This window comes from Nanorana parkeri, unplaced genomic scaffold (assembly GCF_000935625.1).
Source record: "Nanorana parkeri isolate BGI_ZX_2015 unplaced genomic scaffold, ASM93562v1 scaffold814, whole genome shotgun sequence".
Taxonomy (NCBI): domain Eukaryota; kingdom Metazoa; phylum Chordata; class Amphibia; order Anura; family Dicroglossidae; genus Nanorana; species Nanorana parkeri.
In genome coordinates this window covers 692,711-712,499 of record NW_017307082.1, presented here as the reverse complement: position 1 = coordinate 712,499, position 19,789 = coordinate 692,711, and the positions used below count along the sequence as shown (strand labels likewise).

The 19,789-nt window shown below is 41.8% G+C and overlaps 1 protein-coding gene across 1 annotated transcript in view; it reads right to left on the bottom strand.

Moving 5' to 3' along the window:
- Positions 1–1,745: 1,745 nt before the first annotated feature.
- The window catches only part of ZDHHC2 (zinc finger DHHC-type containing 2), a 75,136-nt gene continuing 57,092 nt past the window's right edge, over positions 1,746–19,789 (bottom strand). Inside the window, exons 9-13 of the mRNA XM_018565120.1 lie at positions 16,023–16,149; positions 14,567–14,659; positions 13,332–13,435; positions 6,725–6,790; positions 1,746–2,297 (exon numbers count right to left, since the gene is read on the bottom strand). Of these exons, the coding sequence (XP_018420622.1) occupies positions 6,750–6,790; positions 13,332–13,435; positions 14,567–14,659; positions 16,023–16,149 (365 nt within the window). The 3' untranslated portion in view covers positions 1,746–2,297; positions 6,725–6,749. The remainder of the gene's footprint in view (positions 2,298–6,724; positions 6,791–13,331; positions 13,436–14,566; positions 14,660–16,022; positions 16,150–19,789) is intronic.

The window sequence follows — 19,789 nt, the reverse complement described above, 5'->3', positions numbered from 1 at the left end:
AAAAAAAAAAAAAATAGAATTCAAGAAAATTTGACCATACAGGAAAAATGGCTATGCATGTCAGACCAACTATGGACACTGCGGTAAGTGCGTCTTATAAAGTCGAAATTAGTGTCCATCAGGATATGTGTGAGATTAACTTAGAGTAACAACAGAGATTTATTATGCAACCTAAAGTGAGATTATATATATTTTTTTCCAGGGACAAATATAAACCCATCATTCCTTGTGAAAGTGACGTTATACTGTGCAGAACAGTGATGTACAGTCATTTATAGGAACAAATCAGCTTTTTAGTAATGAAGTGTAATTATTGAAAAGTAATTTCCAGTTACTTGCTCTGGGTCACTGCACCTCAGTGTTCTATACGCTGTTAATTACATGTTGTGTTGTTGATTGAATTTGCAGCCCCTGGTGGGAAAGAGACCCATGCTATGTGCTTTGAAAGAGAGATGGAGGCTGATTTACTAAGGGAGAGTGTGAATGTTTACTTCAGTTATCCAATTACACGTATGGAATATAGGCAGGTATTTTCTTTTCACAAGACTAAGTGATTGACGGGAATCTGCACAATTTGTCAATATTCTTATCTGCTTTAGTAAATTAGCCGAACGTTGGCCGTATTAGCCAATCTGATTTTTTAGTGCAGTGTAAAGATGCCCATACACCTTACAATTATCTGCAGATTTTCTGTGGTCAGATGGAAAAGGTGCAACAGATTCCTCCATCTACACTAAACTGTGTGGATGGAGTAATCTCCACCTGGGCCAATCTGTTGCACTTTTTCCATCTGACCACAGAAAATCTGCAGATAATTGTAAGGTGTATGGGCAGCTTTAAAATGGATCTGGTTGGTTGTTGCACAACACCCTCTTATCTCTTTCATCCAAGAAGATATTCAATACTCAATATTGCCTCAGTATGAATCCAAACTTTGTTTAAGTCCATATAACGGCATACATACACCATGTAAAGTTCCCCATAACGAGAGAAACTCCCCCACGCGTTTCACCCACAGGGCTTAATCATAGATCTCTTCTTGGATGAATGCTATACAGGTGGAAGGGAGCCTTTTGCCAGCATCCGGAGGATCCTCTGTATATGGATCTGACTGCAGAATCGGAGCGGTGAGTGTTGTGGACCCTCATAGCTCTTGTCATTTCCATTTATAAAATACCTGTTCTCTTTTCCTAGAGTCCAGCTCGGTAACCTGACAGTCAGTCAGCCACTTGCTATAAGGAGATATACAGTAATGATTAGGGATGCACGGATACCAAGTACCGTACCCGGTACATGTACAGATACTTTTTGAGCTCCAAGACTAGACTAGAGAAAAATTCAAAAGTTAGGAGGCAGCTGTCATGTGTAAGGAGCACACGGAGCTCCTGGGATTTGTACATCTCTGTTTTAATGTATGATTTTGTTTTTATAAATAAAGGGATGCATAGATACCAGTTTTGTGAGTACGAGTACTGGTACTTGCCGAGTACTTACAAGTACGAGTACTGATACATTTTTGTTGTCATGTGACAGTTTTTCTAAAACAATATCGACTAATGATTTCAGGACAGTGGTGGAGTGCCAGAGCCCGGTCCCAGCTGCAACCGCTGCAACCCTGATAGTTCTCATGAAAATGCCAAGTATCTGCACTGGTATCTGAACTAGCATCAGTGCATCCCCAGAAATGATACATTATATATTACACAGGTTGAAGGTTCTGACACGGACTTCCATTCAGAGGATGGGTATAGTTCAGCCATTTATAGACATCACTGGAATAAGTAAGTAGAAATAAAAACTCTTTGACTCATCAGGTGTTTATTTATTGAGATCATCAATAACATGTAATTGGCCTCATTCGTTAATATACTGTTGGATTTACATAGAAAATACGCTGCAATCATACTGCTCGTCAAAAGAAGTGCTTTGCATTCGAGAAATATATAAGAATGTCCATTCTTGGAAGAGGAATGATGATAATGCTTGTTTGTGCTATAATATCATAAACACAGTCAAATACAACCGTACATTGCATACAACACAGGACTGCCGAGTGTTTACTACATAAACTTCCTCTTCCTTCCTTCTCATCACCGAAATACTGTACCCCAGCGAACTGTTGGCATGTTCACATTCCCTGGTGTTCGCATTGTACCAGATGGGAGGAATAGTCTGTTTGCATGTTTGTAGTAGCAATGGAGAGCCAATCGGTGCTGTCATCTCTGGAAACAGATGGAAAGCTAGCCAATGAGAGCATGACTTCTTCCTCACATGGACTTCTGCACATGGGCCTCAACCTACAGAAAATGCCACAAACATCATTATGGTGTATTTAAAGTGCAAATGTGCTCAGACCATGGAAAATAACCACTTACGTTCCTGTGTCCTTTTCTCCCTAACTCCCCTGAGTCCCAGAGTGTTTTTTTGTTGTTCTGGTGATGTCTCCGTTCTGCACATTAGAGCAGACATAATCTGGAGCAGTTGCCCATGGCAACCAATCAGCTTCTCCCTTTCATCGTCAACTCTTAACGGAACAAACTAAAGAGATAAGCTAGTTGGTTACTATGGGCCACTGCTCCAGATTCTGTCTGCTCCAGTTTTAATGAATTCCCCATTATATACTGTATTTTAGGTAAACTACTGATGTAAACACAACATGGAAGTCTTGTGCTTACATTCACTTCCACATCACACTCCTGTGGAGCAAGCTGTAGAAGCATCAAAAGCCTCGAAGCTGATTATGTCAGCCCCCTTGGCTAAACGCTGGACCTGGCTGTTGCAGGCAGCCGGTGGTTGCAGTGCTAGTGCTTGCATAGACCCATAGGAGTCGCAGAAACCAGATGCCATTTTAAAACTGCACTGGGACTGAAGTGGTTAAAGTAGTTACAAATTCTTAAAGGAGAACAATGGGGTTAGGGCTTTTCCCCATAGTTCTCCTTAGGGTAACGGGAGGACACAAACTAGCGTCCTCCCGTCACCCTAGGCTCGGTATACCGCGAGCTGTAGCACGCGGTATACTCAGACGCCGCACTATACCGCGAGCTGCTGCTCGCGGTATGGTGAGACGCCGCAGCTGAAGCGGAACCTGACAATGTGCCGGGATCCGCCCAGCTGTGTGACTGACAGCTGGCTCTGCCTATCTAGAGGCATAGTCAGCTGTAACCGCCCCCTCCCCCGTCCGTTCCGCCAGTCAGCGCTGGAGGATCGGAGCGGGGAGGGGGGGAATCCAACCCTTCCCGTCACGGCAGAGAGCCGTGACGGGATCGAGAGGTGAGCGAACGCCGGTATGTGTTCGCTCGCCTCCCGATCTACTGAGCCGACCTGTGACAGTCTCATTGTCACGGGTCGGCTAGAACTATGAGGTGAGTGGAAAATCACTCACCTCATAGTTCTCCTTTAACAAGCCAAAAAACAGCATGTTTTAAACAAGCCATCCCTGACCTCTCTAGCTGTTTGTACTGTGAAGTACATAATTCTCAAACATCCTCAAACAAAAACAAATGGGTAAGTTAAACCGTCTCATCCAAAGCTGATGACCGTTTATAGAAGTTTATATGCTGGGGAGGGGTGTCACTCTTTGGTTATATTATTCCCTTAAGAACTTCAGTAGTGAGTTAGGTTGCCATATCTGCTCACATGGTGCAGACCTGATTGAAGGGGTCTTTAAGAAGTCTCAATGAAAGCGAAAATCGTGCAAGATCAACAGAAGTCTTCATTGAAATGTGGTGTAGATTGTGATTCACAAAGCGCAGGTCCTTGTATGTTTGTATATCTCTTTCTTTCCTTTTTCTTTCTCATCCATTGAGGGACATAGGAAATCTTTAACCTTCAGGTTGTACTGCCACATACAGGAAGATTGGACTCTGGCAAACAAAGAAACTATAAGCCAGCCTAGAATCAGCCCTCCTAGTACCAACCTTAGTTTTGTACTAGTGTCCTAGGAGGATGAACGACTTTTGGAGTACCACATCTGGACCACGGTGGACTGAACCTTGTGGGGATAGCCTGAAAGTGGGTTCCGTGTGGGGTGCTTTCCAGAATCACTTCTGGTAAAAGTTGGCTGTGGAGCACTTTTCAGGTCCAGAGCTGCGGGCATTACGTCAGTGCTCGCCTTGTCTCTAAAGACAGTTTGGACTTCTTTTTAATGGTTGCTGGCCACCATTATTCCCCCCTTCCCACCATTTATTGTTTTTGCTATGAAAGGGGTTAACACTGTTCGGACTGAACACTGACATCTTCCACGTGGAATGTCACGCACTCCTGCTATGTGCTCCATTTCCTCTCACACAGCATCAAGAAAGCTTATCCCCACTGCTGCTCCTGCTTGAAAAGAGCTACACAGGATTCTAATCTTTCATCCATTTGTGATGCTCTCCTCCAGTTACTCTGGTCACTTCCAGCCATCTGATCCTTAACTGCTACCAGCTGCCCAGGCTTCATGAGTACTTGAGGAAGATGCTTGGAAGCACCCTGATAAATTGTTTGCCCCCCCATGCAAATACTAGTGTTGTAGCTGCTTTGTAAGGATTTTGTTATGTTGACCCAGGATCTGTGGATCCAGCCTTGTCTTATTAATGGATAATGCACGTGCCTTAAAGGACCCAACTGACAGGCAGTTGGAAGCCCCTTCCAGAGCTTTGTTCTTACTGGTGGGTCCTTCTCTACTCTCAATCTGGGCTGTGACTTCACACCATGTCTTAGCGGTCAAATTCTCTTAAAGAGATCTACCTACTGCTGCGGTTGATCCTTTGCTTACTAAACAAAAGCGTTGGTTAAAGTGTGGGACTGTGGAACCTTTCTGAGAAGCCCAAGAAACAGACTGTAAAAGTTGTTTCCCTCTTGGACTGTCATTTTGATTTCTCTGCTCCCTTGACTTCAATGTTCAGACACCCCCCTTCCCCACACTTGGTTCCCCATCCACCCACAAAGTTTGGCATTCCAGGTCTCCCAAATCCTCTGATAAGTATTCCTCCACATGAAGGTGCACCCCTACTTTCAAGGGTGGGGGCATCTGTTGACCTTTGATGACACTTGGACAGCCTGCATTGCTTGGCTGCATGAGCTGGTGTCCCAAGGCTACAAACTCGAGTTTTAATCTCTACCCCTCTCACTTCCAATGTTCTTGTCTCTCAATACATCTCACAGCTTTATCCTAGCCCTCTTCTGAATCAAGATGTCCTTGTCCCAGTCCCAGAACGATTCCAAGGGTTTTACACCAACCTGTTCACTGTTCCCAAACCAAATGTGGGCACCCACACCATCTTAGATTTCAAGGCTCGGGATGTTTATATTCAAGTGCAAAAATTTTAGATGGTATTCACCAGATCTGTCATCTCCTTCCTGCAGCAGGGAGACTTTCTAGCTTCTATGGATTTTAAAGATGCTTACTGGCATGTGCCAATCTTTCTAGTGAATCAGTGATTTCTATGCTTTACTGTGGGGCCCCTACACCACCAGTTCATAGCCATTCCGTTTAGGCTATCCTCTGCACTTTGGAAGTTCACCATGGTGCTGTTGTGTTCTCCTTGCATCTCGATTGTGGGATACTTAGGCAATTTCCTATTGCGGGAAGAATTGGCAAGGGCTCTGTTAGACAACTTATCTCTAACTGTCCAGATTTTACAGAGGTACAGGTGGATCCTGAACCATCAGAAATCATCGCTGTAACCAACTCATCTGTTGGTGTATCGGAGCCTGGTCCTGGACATGTCTCAGGCCAGAGTTTTCCTTTCCTCAGCTGGGAGTGTCTGCACCCTGGAGATTGGTACTGGCACCTGGAGGTGTTCCAGGACCTGTGTTGCAGGTGGGGGAAACCTGGTGTGGACCTCCTGACACCCAGTTTCAACAACAAACTGCAAAAGTTTGTATCCAGGTACAGGAATGACCGGGTAGAAGCAGTGGAAGTTCTGCTGGCTCCGTGGGTTCAGTACACTCTAATTTATGGGTCACTCCCCAGGAACCTCTTCACCGTCTGCTCCGCAGGATCGAGATGCAGGGAATTCCAGTGATCCTTATTGCTCTGGACTAGACTAGGCGAATGTGGTACGCCAACCTGCTTAACTACTTGCAGATGCTCCATGGGCACTGCCAGATCTTCATGATCATTTGTCCCAGGGGTTGATTTGCTCTCTTGCTTCACAGTCACTGCCTTTTTGGCCTTGCATAAGGACAAGGTGGTGTTGAGGTGCAGGACTTGTCTAAGATAGTTTTTGTCTTTCACCTACACCAGGACATTGTTTTGTCCCTCTGTCCACCTCGTTCATCCAAGCCAGGAGATTTCTCTACATTTATTGGATGATACCTGTGGTCCTTAATGGACCCCAAGAAAAGGATTTTACAGCGAGTACAAATGTCCTTTAGTGATTTATACAAATGCAGTTTCCTGAGACCTGAAGGCACAAATCTCAGATTACACCTGGATTCCTAAATTTTCATCTGATAATCTCTAAATTGTCTCTAAATGCATTTCTTCAGTACTGATTTAACCCTGAAGCAAAACATATATGGTTATAATTCAACAAGAGCAACTTTGCCTTGAAACAAAGCTTTTGTTCTGCTCAAATCTTGCCTTGAACTTTTATTTGCCGCACAGATACCTCTTCCATTGAAATACAGTTTTGATACATAAGACTAGTGCAGAAATGTGTGGGAGTATGCTCTGTATTCTAGAATGATGTTGGACTGTATACTTTCTAACCTTGCTTGTAATACGAATTAAACTTACTTCCTTCATTATCTGCCAGAACTTGCTAGGTTTCTTTCTCGATTGTCATTGCGGGGTTGCTCATACCTGCAGAAAAACACAAGACAGAAAAAAAGGTCAAAAACTGCATAACCTTAATAACTGCTATATAAATCCTGTATAATAATATTGTCCCTTTCCACATGCTTGTTGTAGGCTCAAAGTATTGAAACCTGAGAGAAGCATGTTAGTAGTATTTGGGAGGAAGTTGGCAACGGCATCAACCAATATATTTCCCTTAGTACTGGTTTCCTTTAAGCTGCTCATACATGTATTAGTCTGGCTCACTACTGTGATTTAATATACGTGATGATCTGATCATTCTAAACTAAACATCAGATTCCACATACACAGCTTCACTGCTCACATACTTGTGCATGCTGGACCATCTCATCGCTGGTCATGAGGAGAGCTGGGCTATTTCTCTTCACTTCTACTGAGATGAACAGAAGGTGGGATAGGACGTTCCAACCCAGCCTACTACTAGCAACACCAGTCTCCCAAAATGATCATTTACATGCCATACACACCATACACATGCTGATTATATACGTATACACACACTTCTCAGTATATATTATAGGATTGTGAAATGCTATCTGTCCGTTTATGTCGGTAGGTACATTTTTAGGATTACAATGTCTAAATGTTCCCTATAGCATAGCAAATTTTCACTTTTCAGGCGAGTTCCACTGTAACAGGCTGTATGGCCAATAAAGTGTGCCCTTTATATTCATTACACTATTGACATTTTGATCAGTGACCTATAAAACACAAATAAATGAAATGTACACTTTTATATAATTACATATATTATGTTGTGCTGAAACATATTTACTACCATTAAAAAGGAAAAGAAACCTGTAATTTTGCTGCGTTTCCCCTTAGGTGGAGCGGCTAAGTGCATTCCACATGAATGAATTTGCATGCAGCCATTAGCCCGTAACAGGCTGTTCTTGAGTTCTATTATCACACAGCGTGCGAGACCCCAAACACATTATTCTATGTAGTGTTATTGCTCAACAATGAAATCATCTGCTGCTAGGACATCAAGGTCATAGCTTACCACCATCTGGCTAGACACAAAATACATAATCATGCTGTCTGAGCTTAATGTTTTATACAACTGATATCTATCATGCATATGATCAATGTTATCGATTCCACTGTGTACATCTTCAATCAAACTGCAGCTAGAACAGCACAGAGTTACATCTTTCACAAGGGCATAGGATACAAGGGTGCAAGGGGCAGCAATAAAGAAAGCAGCACATCTATACATGCCATTGACCTTGTAGAAGTGAGGTACTAGATACAGACACGTATGCCTATGCAGGCGTACAGCTCAGAGGATTTGTGGTGTGTATAAGTGGAGGTTCTTCTTTCTTTAAGATGAATAGTGGACGTGAAGTAGACAAGAAATACATAGCAATAACAAAACCAACAGAGGTAGGTTCATAACCCAGAGTTATACCCCATGTAGTAATCAGGTTCTGAGCCGCACTCTTTACAGCAATAGTGACCAATGGTAACATAATAGTGCTTGCAGTGACGGCAATGAAAGGCGCTCTGCAGAGTAACCAAAAGTTGAAGAGAAGTACCAGCACTGGATTGAGGGTGAAATAACCAGCTCAGATTTATTCACGAGAGCGTCACTTAGTACTGTGCAGGCATGAAGCGTGGAGTTATTAACCTATTTGGCACTTGTGAATAAATCTGAGCTGGATATTTCACCCTCAATGAAGTGCTGTTACTTCTCTTCAACTTAGAGTTATGCCCCATTCAGAACAGCTACACACGTATCGTTTTTGTGCCCATTCACATCAATGGGCTGCCCTACACATGGCAAAGACGCTCATGTGTAGCAAGACATGGAAATATGCAAAAAATGTGTATTTAAGAAATGTGCAAAGCTTGAAGCTTAAGAAAGGTCCAAGAGCCTCTTGGCTGTGATTGTGATCAGCCTGTTTGCTGTGCATATAGGGCAGACCAGAATGGGCTGCTCTTTGTGTGACAAACACGCATAAACGCAATGCACGATGCCACGTGAATGGGGGCTTACACCCAAAGTCTGTGTCTTCATAAGACATTACTTGTTCCTCCTCATACCCCTCTCAGCAGTGACTCAGCAGCCTCCTAATCATGAACATAAAACAAAGTAAGAGCTCTTGGAGGGGGAGCTGAGCTGCTGAGGGATAAACAAGTCAGTGCTTCTGCTGTAAACTTGGAGGATGAATTAACTCCACAGTACCTGCAGCTAGAGGTCAGTCAGGGCTCGTTTAAAGCTTAGTTACTACTTACTAAATGTTCACTGTAAGCTTTTTTACATCTAATTAGAATTACCATAGCTGGATTTTAATTGCATTTAATATTATGCAATGCAGCAAGTGGTATGGGAGAACACCCCTTTCGCTTTATGGGGGCAATGCTATCAGCACAGCCTATGTCTAAAAATGACATTTATTTGCTTTCTCCATCATTTGAATACTGGAGTATATTTTCACCATTTATTTGCTTTCTCCATCATTTGGTATGTAACCTTTGAATATTGGAGTATATTTCCACCTGTTGATTTTGTAATTACTTGTAATCTTATGTACCACTCCTACGTTGTTTTAAGAATTTATTAAACAAATTGGAAGCATAACATAAGTAATATTGCCAACATTTGTTAATGTTTGAAAGTCCTGTATTCAATGAAAGTATTTTTAGTTATCTGCTTAGCTTGTGGTGTACTCCTTTATGTGTAAGCATAGAAATCCAATGGCTGTAAGAGCCAATGACAGCACAATACAAAGTGCAGTGCTCCTCAGCTACTGAGACCAACACAAACAGTACCAAAAGGTCGGACCCATGACAATGAACTTCTGAACCGTCTCCATTCTCCATATGACAATGAACACAATGGCACATAACACTATATACACTGTACATACCACATCAGATGTAGTGAGCAGGTTATGTACACTTATTTATAGTAAGGTCTATACAGAACCTCCATGTAAACTAACCAGTAATAGTTAATGCTCCACCGAAAAAACCCTACAACTGTTTAAAGTGCTATTACACTATCATTAGTATTGCACAGTCTCCAGCAGCCATCCCTCTACTAGCATGGAGAAGGAGGGAGTAGGGGGCAAGGGAGTGGCTTGCCCTTCTGTGCCTGTGTGTTAGTGAAGGCACACACAGCTTATTAGCACAGGATCCTGAAAGGGAAAGGAGTCACCCTAAAACAGGATATCAGGGTCAGTGCTCAGGGGACCAGCTGATTATGCAGGAAACTAAAACTTTTAAACATCAAGGAGCAGGTTTCATTGTAAGTAATTTCATCAGTATTTGAAATAGCCTAAAAACCTTTTGACATAAAGAACTGCAGGGAAAAAAAATTAACCCTTGCTGTGGGGCTACCTCTGCATTGCAAGGGCTAACTGCGCATTTGTTATACTCACCAGTGACGTAACAATCGCCATAGCGACCCAGGCGACCGCTATGGGGCCCGGGCACAGGGGGGCCCGGCCAGGGCATCCCTCTGATGCTGTGCGGGCCGCCTGGGTCGCTATGGCATATCAGGGTGCTGGCTGTCAAGAGGAATGCGCCGCTGTTAGATCACTGACAACCTGTTCTATCTCACATCCGCCTCTGAGCTGTGTAAACTAGCAGCTTCTGCAGAAGAGACTGGACTTGGCGTTTGCAGTGAAGGAGGAGGCTGGAGAGAGTGCTGTGAGTGCCGGCTCGGAGCTTCCGGTGAGTATAACTTTGTTATTGTAGGCCCTAGACACAAAGGAGCACTTAACCCTTGCAGTGAGGGAGTAGTCCCACTTACCCTTTAATGCACATTGTACATGTTAGAGAGTGCAGTGGAATGGGGTCAGTGCTCACCCCCTACGTGTGCGTTTATTTGCAAGCAGATGGCGGGGACAGCAAGGTTGATTTTAATTTTAATTTATTTTATTATTTCTTACTCCTTTTTTTTTTTTTTTTACTTATCACTTTTTTCATTTTTATTTATGTCCATTCGCATGCAGATGGTGGGGCAATAGGGTTGGTGTTGATTTTATTTATTTATTTTTACATTTTTTATTGATTTGACTTTTTTATCACTTCTTTTCAAATCTTTTTTTCCACATAACTTTATTGCTATCACACAAGGGCTAACAAGCCGCTATGTGATAGAGTTTGGAGGTGACAGGTTCTCTTTATGAAGCCTGCCCTCAAATACAGAAGATATAGCACAGCATTGTGCTCGATCTTCTGTGCAGCATGGTTTGGACAGCTGAGACAGGAAGTGTTGTGAGTACAGCACTCTTGTCTCACTGATCATCACGGACGCTCTTTCGTCTCCTCCCCGTTTCCCATCCTGAAGTCATCTGCCTTGGTCCCCGGGTCAACCATGCTGGGGAGGTGGGTGGAACAAGCAGGCTGCTCTGCTATAAGTGATTTGGGCAGCTGTTGTACAGCCAACCAGATCACTTGTACAAAATGAGCAGCGGTTCCCCTGCTGTACATTTAGCCCTGCTTGCCCGCAGCAGGACTAAATGTAGAAAACGAACACCTGCCTGGCGCACAGAATTTCATGTCTGTAATAGGAATTGCGCACCCCTGACATGATACTTACATGGTAGAGGTTTGAAAGAATACATCAATCTAACAGTACTATAAAACTCCTTTAAGTAGGCCTGTACTCAAATGGTAACATAAAGCAGCACTCCAGCTGTAATGAATAACAAAGGCCATAATGGAAACTGAAATACTTACCTTTCAATGGGAAAATGCTGCTAAAAGCTTCCTTCAGTGCTGGCCACATGTCTAAAAGGCTAGGCATTTTGTCAAATGACCAATGCTAGAAGGAAGAATCCGAGCTTAGTTTGATCCTTCATATCACAATATGCCTAGGCTTTTAAATGTGAATATCACAAGAAGGAACCATTCAGCAGTCTCTGTAAAACTGTCATCATAGCTTTACATTAAGACTTGAGTATATATCCATGTAAATCTACTAATGACAAAACTTGGAGCACTGCTTCAAAGGAAGTCCTGCTCCTTCATCCATCACAGGATAATTCTGTGACCATTTTGCTGCAATGTGCTTCCTAAATAGTGTATACAGTATTTACACTGGACGCTATATACCGATAAAGAAATAGGTCTTATAAAAATGCTTTAAGGTGACAGAGAAGTGATCATTTACCAGCTACTCCTACAAATAACAAGGTTTTAGACTTGAGGTCCCTAAACACCTTAACTCATCAACTTCTTTATGTAGTTTTAAATTGTTCACTGACCCAGAAACAATTTGTTAGATCAAAATCATTTAATGAATACTACTTTAAATAATAGTGCTATGAATAAAATGAATATTCTTGTGGTTACTGTAGACACGTCTTCTTGGTATAAGCAGCTGCTATTAATATGTAGTATTTTTAATATGCTATTTTGCTGTTAATATGTTGTAATTTTAGTACATGCAAACCAACCTTTTCTTTCTATTGCTATGGATGAACCCACTGACAGTTTGAGGTGAGTGTACTCACTGGCTCTCCAACAGTTTGAGGCAACTCAAGGCCTGTCTTGCTGATGGCTAACCATGCAATCCCGGGTAACACTGTCTGGCCACTAACCTCAAAGGATTAAACTATTTACTGCCATCCATGTAACTACCCTGTCGGTTGTGTAGCAACATGTAAACAAACTCACGGCTGCTATAGCAGCCATGAGTCTCTTCACATTTTAAAAGTGGGCTACCAGCTATATGGTAGGTGCTCCTTTTATGGTGTTTCCCCTTTCACATCTGGGCAACCCACCCCCATTCCTGGGCTCACCTGCTTCTCTGGGAAAAAACATATCAGGATGGAGAAATGGAGTATCTCTCCAGTGAGGTATGAACCCAGAAGGGCTACGTTGTGAGCACTCTCGGGTTTAGAGCTGTTAGTTCCTTTCTAGGAGAACTGGGTAAAGCAGAGATTGAAGATGCTGTATCCTGAATCAGAGTTGCCTGAGTGGAGCCATCCGTAACCCAAAGGACCACTAATGGCTCTATAAAGGGTACGGGAAAATTTGGAGGTTTTATTGTATTTTTGTGCACTAAAATGAATTTAAATGTATTTCTAATTGTAAATACAGTTTGATAAACAGTTGTGCTAATATGCAAATATTGCAACAACCAAGTTTTTATGCTATGGGCCCTTCGTTTTAAGAAAATATATAATATATTGGGGTCTTCGGCACATTTTCATGTCAAAAATGTGCATTTTAACAAGTATGCAAAAAACATAAAAGAAGAAAATGGTCCCGGCAGTAAGAAACTTAACTGACCCCATTCATAGGTTATTGACCCCCAGAAATATTCTGACATTGAATGACCCCTTGAATAATCCCATCTTACCTTGGGGAGGTCAATATTGACCACTTTGGGGAACCCTGTTATAGAACACTTTTAACCAGGCTCCTATGTATGAGATCATGTAATTTTTATTGCTGCAGTGTGTTCTACAGTAATTTGGTAGATGTTACTACTAAATAAATCATTAATAATACTAATGTTTATTAAAGGAACACCAAATGCAATCAATGTGACATCTTGCTAAGTTACCCTTCTCATCGCTGCAGTTGCTGTCAGTCCAGGACTGGGTATCAGTCAGAAGATGGCTCTGAGACTCACGCAAAGGTTTAGCTGGGAATGGATGATTTTCAATACTGGTGCAAAAGAGGAAACAAACAATAAACATTAATACATCTGAAAATCAGAAAAGAGTTTCATACAGATGAATGGTTTTTACAATCAGAAGATCTGCCAGCTGTCAATGCTCGAGGAAGGAGTTTCCCGGATAAAAGATTCACTCAGAATGTATTCTCATCAAGGCTATTATTCTTCAAACGAAATATATAACATACAATTTACTCCTGATAATAGCCACCTTTCTTATACTGTAGAATATCTTCTTTCAAAAGATATCAGTTCTACTTAAAGCAAATTTCGAAGTACATTTCGGTTACATTTTGCATATTGATAGATTTGTAGAGTCTCTATTTAGGTTATGTCAGTATGAGCACTTGCTGTTTTCAGTCAGTGTGAACCACTGTTAAGCACTACCATGCGGGAAGAATAGGATGCAACATGTAACGAGTAGACTTGGCTTCCCCAATGTCTTTCTGAGCCATTGAGTTCCTGTCAGTTCATGGTGACCGTTTGGCTGTATGTCCTATTGTGACCTTCCATTGGGTTTTCTTGCATACATAAAATCCATCCTAAGGGTAGTTTAGCAGGACGAAAGTAATGTGGAAGGAGACCCATGCATACACACTCCATGTGCATAGTTTTATTAGTCAAATTTCAAAAACTACAAACAAGAAGTTTTATTTGACAGAATATAATTAACTGACTACATCTAATTTCCCAGAGAGCACAATACCAAACTGAAATGCAATGTTTTCCAGGTGGTCTGTGAATTTTGTATGGATGCCCTTCAGGTGAGGTTTATGGAAGACAAAAAACATTGTGGTAGATCTGGAGCAGAACCAGAACACCCTGGCAGGATTATATCTACTAGTCAGACAAATTAAAATCGGAACTACAACCTCTTATCCATTGCAGCCAAGGGAGGTGCCATCTTAGACTCAACTATATGGATTACAGTTGCCATGGTGCTGCATATGTGATTATCTATGACATCAGGCATTTGAGGGCTTGACATTTCAGTTGAGAGCTGATATAAGCACAATGGCAACCTTGACCGTTGGCATGCATTGAAAGTAATTGTTTTGGGAGACCGTTACATTGGTGGGTTTAGTTTTGCTTTAAGTCTTGTAGAAGATAGAAACAACTACCTTTTTGTTGCTACGTTGACTCCAGTAGGTGTTGATGCTTGCTCAGGATCTTGGTTCACCAGGCAAGTAGGGAACGAGCAGCCGTCACCCAGACTGCAAATCAACAGAAAAGAGTATACTTGTAATATATTATATAATATTTAATCACAATCTGATCTATATAAAAAATATGATGATGATGAACATGAATATTTATTGTTTTAGGACTCAAATAACATAACTGGGAAACACCTTTACTAATACAATCTGCACCTATAAAGCTCATTTATTGTAAATCAGACCATCAGCCCTCTAGTAGAAAGATACCTTTATTACCACAGACCCCGATACTACCCAGTGTGCATACCAGGGGTTAGAGGCACAGTCTGCTCCAGTGCTTATGACGTTATAAGTAGAGTTGCACAGATACCAAGTACAGTACTCGGTACAAGTATGAGTACATGTACCGATACTTTTGAGCTCCAAGACTACACTAGAGAAAAATTCAAAAATTAGGATGCAGCTGTCATTTGTAAGGAGCAAACGGAGCTCCTGGGATTTGTACATCTCTGTTTTAATGTACGATTTTGTTTTTATAAATAAAGTGATGCACAGATACCAGTTTTGCGAGTATGAGTACTGGTACTTGCCGAGTACTTACAAGTACGAGTACTGATACATTTTTGTTTATTTTCATGTGACAGTTTTTCTAAAACAATACAGACTAATGATTTCAGGACAGTGGTGGAGTGCCAGAGCCCGGTCCCAGCTGCAACCGCTGCAACCCTGCTAGTTCTCATGAAAATGCCAAGTATCTGCACTGGTACTCGAAAAGTATCTGTGCATCCCTAGTTATAAGAATGATGCATACTGTAGATTCTACATTCAATTCTATACAGATAAAAGGAGTATCTTGTTTTCCTTTAACAATATTCAGCTTCTGATCAGGACCATTGGAGGTTGTGTGACATATGAAGAGGCCACAAGGCTTTTCGTTTGACCTTGAGGGATAATGTAATTCTCTCCTCTGTTTAACACCAAAACATATTTTTTATTTTAAATACAGTGGGGAGGGAAGGTTTAGAACCCATGTTCGACCAATTTTTGTCTGTGTCTTGTCCTCACTTCCTATCCCAGAGACACCACAGGAAGTAAGAAGAAAATTCGGAGATTTAACCTTTGACAGTTTTGACTGGAACAGGAGTCTCACTGGGAGATTTCCCCCATATCACTGTAACTGTGACAGCTGTAAAATGTTGATGTTCTTCTCACTGTCCATCTTGGTAACTGCAGAATTCCCCAAACGCGTTCTCAAACAGCAATGAAAAACAATTAGGGGTTCTATTTCTTCCCCACTCCACACAAAACTGGAAAAACTGTTCTAGCATATAGTTTATCTTCTACATGTGCTTTAAATATACATTGAAATATGTCAGCAATATGGGAATGCTTTAATCTTAATTCTACCTCATTATACCTGGTAAATATGGGCAGCAGCCAATACTTCTTCTCATCACCAAATACCTGTCTCAGATTCTTACTAAAGCCAAGGCTGAATCCATTCTTATCTGTGCCGTGCCTGAACACAGGGGATCTGAAAGCCTCTAGGAGAAAATGAAGAAATATGTGAGGATAAAGTGAGTCAAGATAGAAATAATTATGGGGTCATTTGTCAGTCCACCCACAGCTGACGTCACTAGTGAGGTGAGCCTACCCCTATTTCCCCTAGGACTTCAGTTACACAGGGAGTTGTACTTCTCCTTACTTGTTCTATCTAATATAAAGTAGAAGCAGAAGACATCCATGTAATGGCTTCGGCATGTGGCAAAGCTGATGATTCACCTCAAATTCTCAATAATTCACCTCACAAGTACTTACCATGTGCTCAAAGTTTTGCTGACTAGCACTTCAAAAAGATACATGAGCACAGCTATTGCTGCACCACATGTGCAGTTAAACTACCTTCATGATAAACCTATAATACAATGGGGAGGGGGGATTTATCAAAACTGGAGCGGGCAGAATCTGGAGCAGTTGCCATAGTAACCAGATTCTCTTTTTAGTTTGCTCAGTTAAGCTTTTTTGAAAGATAGAAGCTGATCGGTTGCCATGGACAAATCACACACCCAGATTATATTTGCTCCAGTTTTGATAAATGACCCCATTGTGTAAAAGTGTTCCAATGAATAACACGGTGGATATATTTTAGGTGATGATCCAAATGCAAAACTTTTTTTATCTCCCAATTTATGCATCCATATTGATACATTTCCATCAAAAAAACAGTTTAATAAAAAAAATAAATGAATGTCAAATTTTATCTACGAATACAGAGCAGCATTCATTTGTGTAGTTGAATGACTGACGTGGGTAATATTCCCCTCAATATGCCAATATAAATAAAAGCTTCAACTCAGCCATCCTCTCTAGTCTTGAACAGAAAATCACCAGCACTCCCCGGGATCAGAGCGTGAATAGTTGTTCTTTTTACTGAAATCACATCACGTGTCATCTAAGCCAACATTTCAGGGCTACGCATGGCGACATAGTGTCATAGGTCATATGGAAATATTTTTACGATTTTAAATTCAACTATCCCATTTGTCCATAAACTGGGGGTAATCTATCTTGCACCCTAGCCCTCAGTTCCTTCATACGCTGCAGGAAATACATCTCCTTTAAATCCTGTATACGCTGCAGGAAATACATCTCCTCCATCCAGTCCCGCAGCATAGGGGGATATGCTGATTTCTAGTGCCGCCGTATGACTGTTCTAAATAGAGTAGACTTTTTTTTAGCTGCTGCTATGCCCATTGGAAAGATGGAAAGCTAACTGTGGTGTGCGCTCGATTCTTGTTTTTGCTATATATTCATAGATATTAAACTCTGCTTTCCTGAGAGGCACAACTCAGGGCACTCCCACCATATACAGTATGTATCATTGTCCCAGGGGACCGTTGACACCTCCAACAGCTCCCTGAAATTTGTGGAAAAATTGCATGTAACTTAGCCGGGCACTGGTACCACGTGGTCAGGGTCTTAAAATTCCTTTCTTGTACTTTACTTGCCACTGAGAGCTTATCTGTCAATATATGGAATTTCTCCCACTCCATTATATAATAAGGCACTCTCAGGGTCGCCAATATCAGCGGTAAGTTATATAAAAATGAAACTATATGTGGCGGTTCTTCCTCTTTCAGGCATAACTTTTCCATCGGTGTCAATTCCCTGTGTACTTGCCCCCTACTCCGCACCTTGTTATAAAACTCCTGAAATTGGAAATATCATAACCACTGTCCACTTGACACAGTAGAATCTCTAAGCAACTCTGTAAGAGATTTCAATCCAATCTCTGCCAATACCCAGTAAATGGGAGACAGCTTTGCCTCAGTCCATATAAATATTCTTTGTGCTTTTAATCCTGGCGTAAATTCTGGATTACCCAGAACCTGTATCAGGGGCCCATAGTATGCAGAGATCTTTTGGGTCTTAATAAGTGCATCCCACAACTTTAACATAGGGGACAAACACACTGGAAGTACGTAAAGCCGGGGCGACCCATGGTAATGTTACTGGAGATATCGGGGCTATGAGGGCCTCTATTTGCACCCACAGCTTACAGGACCTGTTAAAAACCATATCCATTAAATTTACTATCAAGAAGGACTTGATGGGTTAATGTACTATAAGCATACATTGAGCCTTGCTATGGGCACAACTAGAAGAAAACATGCCATTAGTTCATGCTGTAATGACACGTAAATTACACAAACAATCATGAACAGCATATTAGAAGCAGATCTCACAATATATGTAAACTAAACTATAAGGGACACATACAGCATAATCAAAAAATTATCTACAGACCACAAAAACAGCAGACGATGTATCTGAATCACTGAAGTCTCATAAAGGAAGGCACTGTGCTCTGTCAGATGAGTGGCTAAATAAGGAACGATAGAGTTTCCTGGAAATGGGCTGGAATAGGCTCAAGGCAATGAAAGCCTTGTTAAGTGCCTGATCCTTATTTGTGAAGCCAGGCATGGCAATTATTGCTATCTACTCTGCCATGTAGGCTTTCAGCATTGCTCTTTTAAGTCAAAGGAACCGAGGAGCATCACAAATTGTACAGAACAGTATACGATCACAGTATGTTGCCCAAACCAACCAATCTGGATTCATCTATTGCAGGACTAGCCAAACTTAGGCCCTCCAGCTGTGGTGGAACTACAAGTCCCATAAAGCTTTGCAAACCTCTGACTGCCACAGGCATGAGACCCAGAGGAAGAGGCATGATGGGATTTGTTGTGATACTCACCTTCAATCCACAGCTGTGCCCCCCTAGTACTTCCTTTTCACCACTAGGTGTCCTTCCAGGCTTAATGGCAGCCAGCATTTTTCAACCAATTGTATCTGATCCCCGGCTGTCATGGGCCTGTCTCCAGCCTGTGACTGGACACTGAATGTAAAAGCCGTATAGTGATGAGGTGGTCTCTCTGTCACTCTGCTTCCTTTTACTATTAGCATGCTCAGTGACAGCACATACATTGATTAATTTCTTCTACTGCTTCTTCCTCTCACACTCTGAGCTCTGTTGAAAGAGGACTGATAGTGGCTGATATTATGGTAAAGACGTTTTTTTTTAAAAATCACTCTGGCAGTGGGACTACCCCCACACTGAAAGGGTTTGGTCTAGGGGCTAAAATAAAGACGATATACAGAACCCAACTGATCCTTGGTCCCGCCTGCTGCTAGACTGGTCCCCGCAGCCTCTTCTTCCCCGGTCTAAGGACCTGTGGCATCATCACATTTAATGCAAGTGCATCATACTGTGTGCGAGAATGCCGAGAGACATTCCACCGCCTAAGTGGAGGGGGAGAGAGGTGAGTGGTCACTGCTGCAATACCAAGGATCATGTGAGTGTATCTTCTTTATTTGAGCCCCAAGACCAAAACAAGCCTTTAACACTTGCAGTGTGGAAGGGGGGGCACTACAAGGGTTAATTTTTACAATTCCTGGAGTTCCTCTTTAAATGTACGCACGTGCTCTGCTTGCATTTGAAAAAAAAACAATTAAGGATGTAATAACGAACACAACATAAATGTGCGTCTTTTATATTTGCCTACAGTTCAGATTTCATAACTGGATGAAAAGATTACTTAGGGACATATAAGCTGAATTAAAGCCCCACTCAAAAACTATTTTTTTCCTCCCCTCCCACCCACCCTCCTCCTCATCTATAAC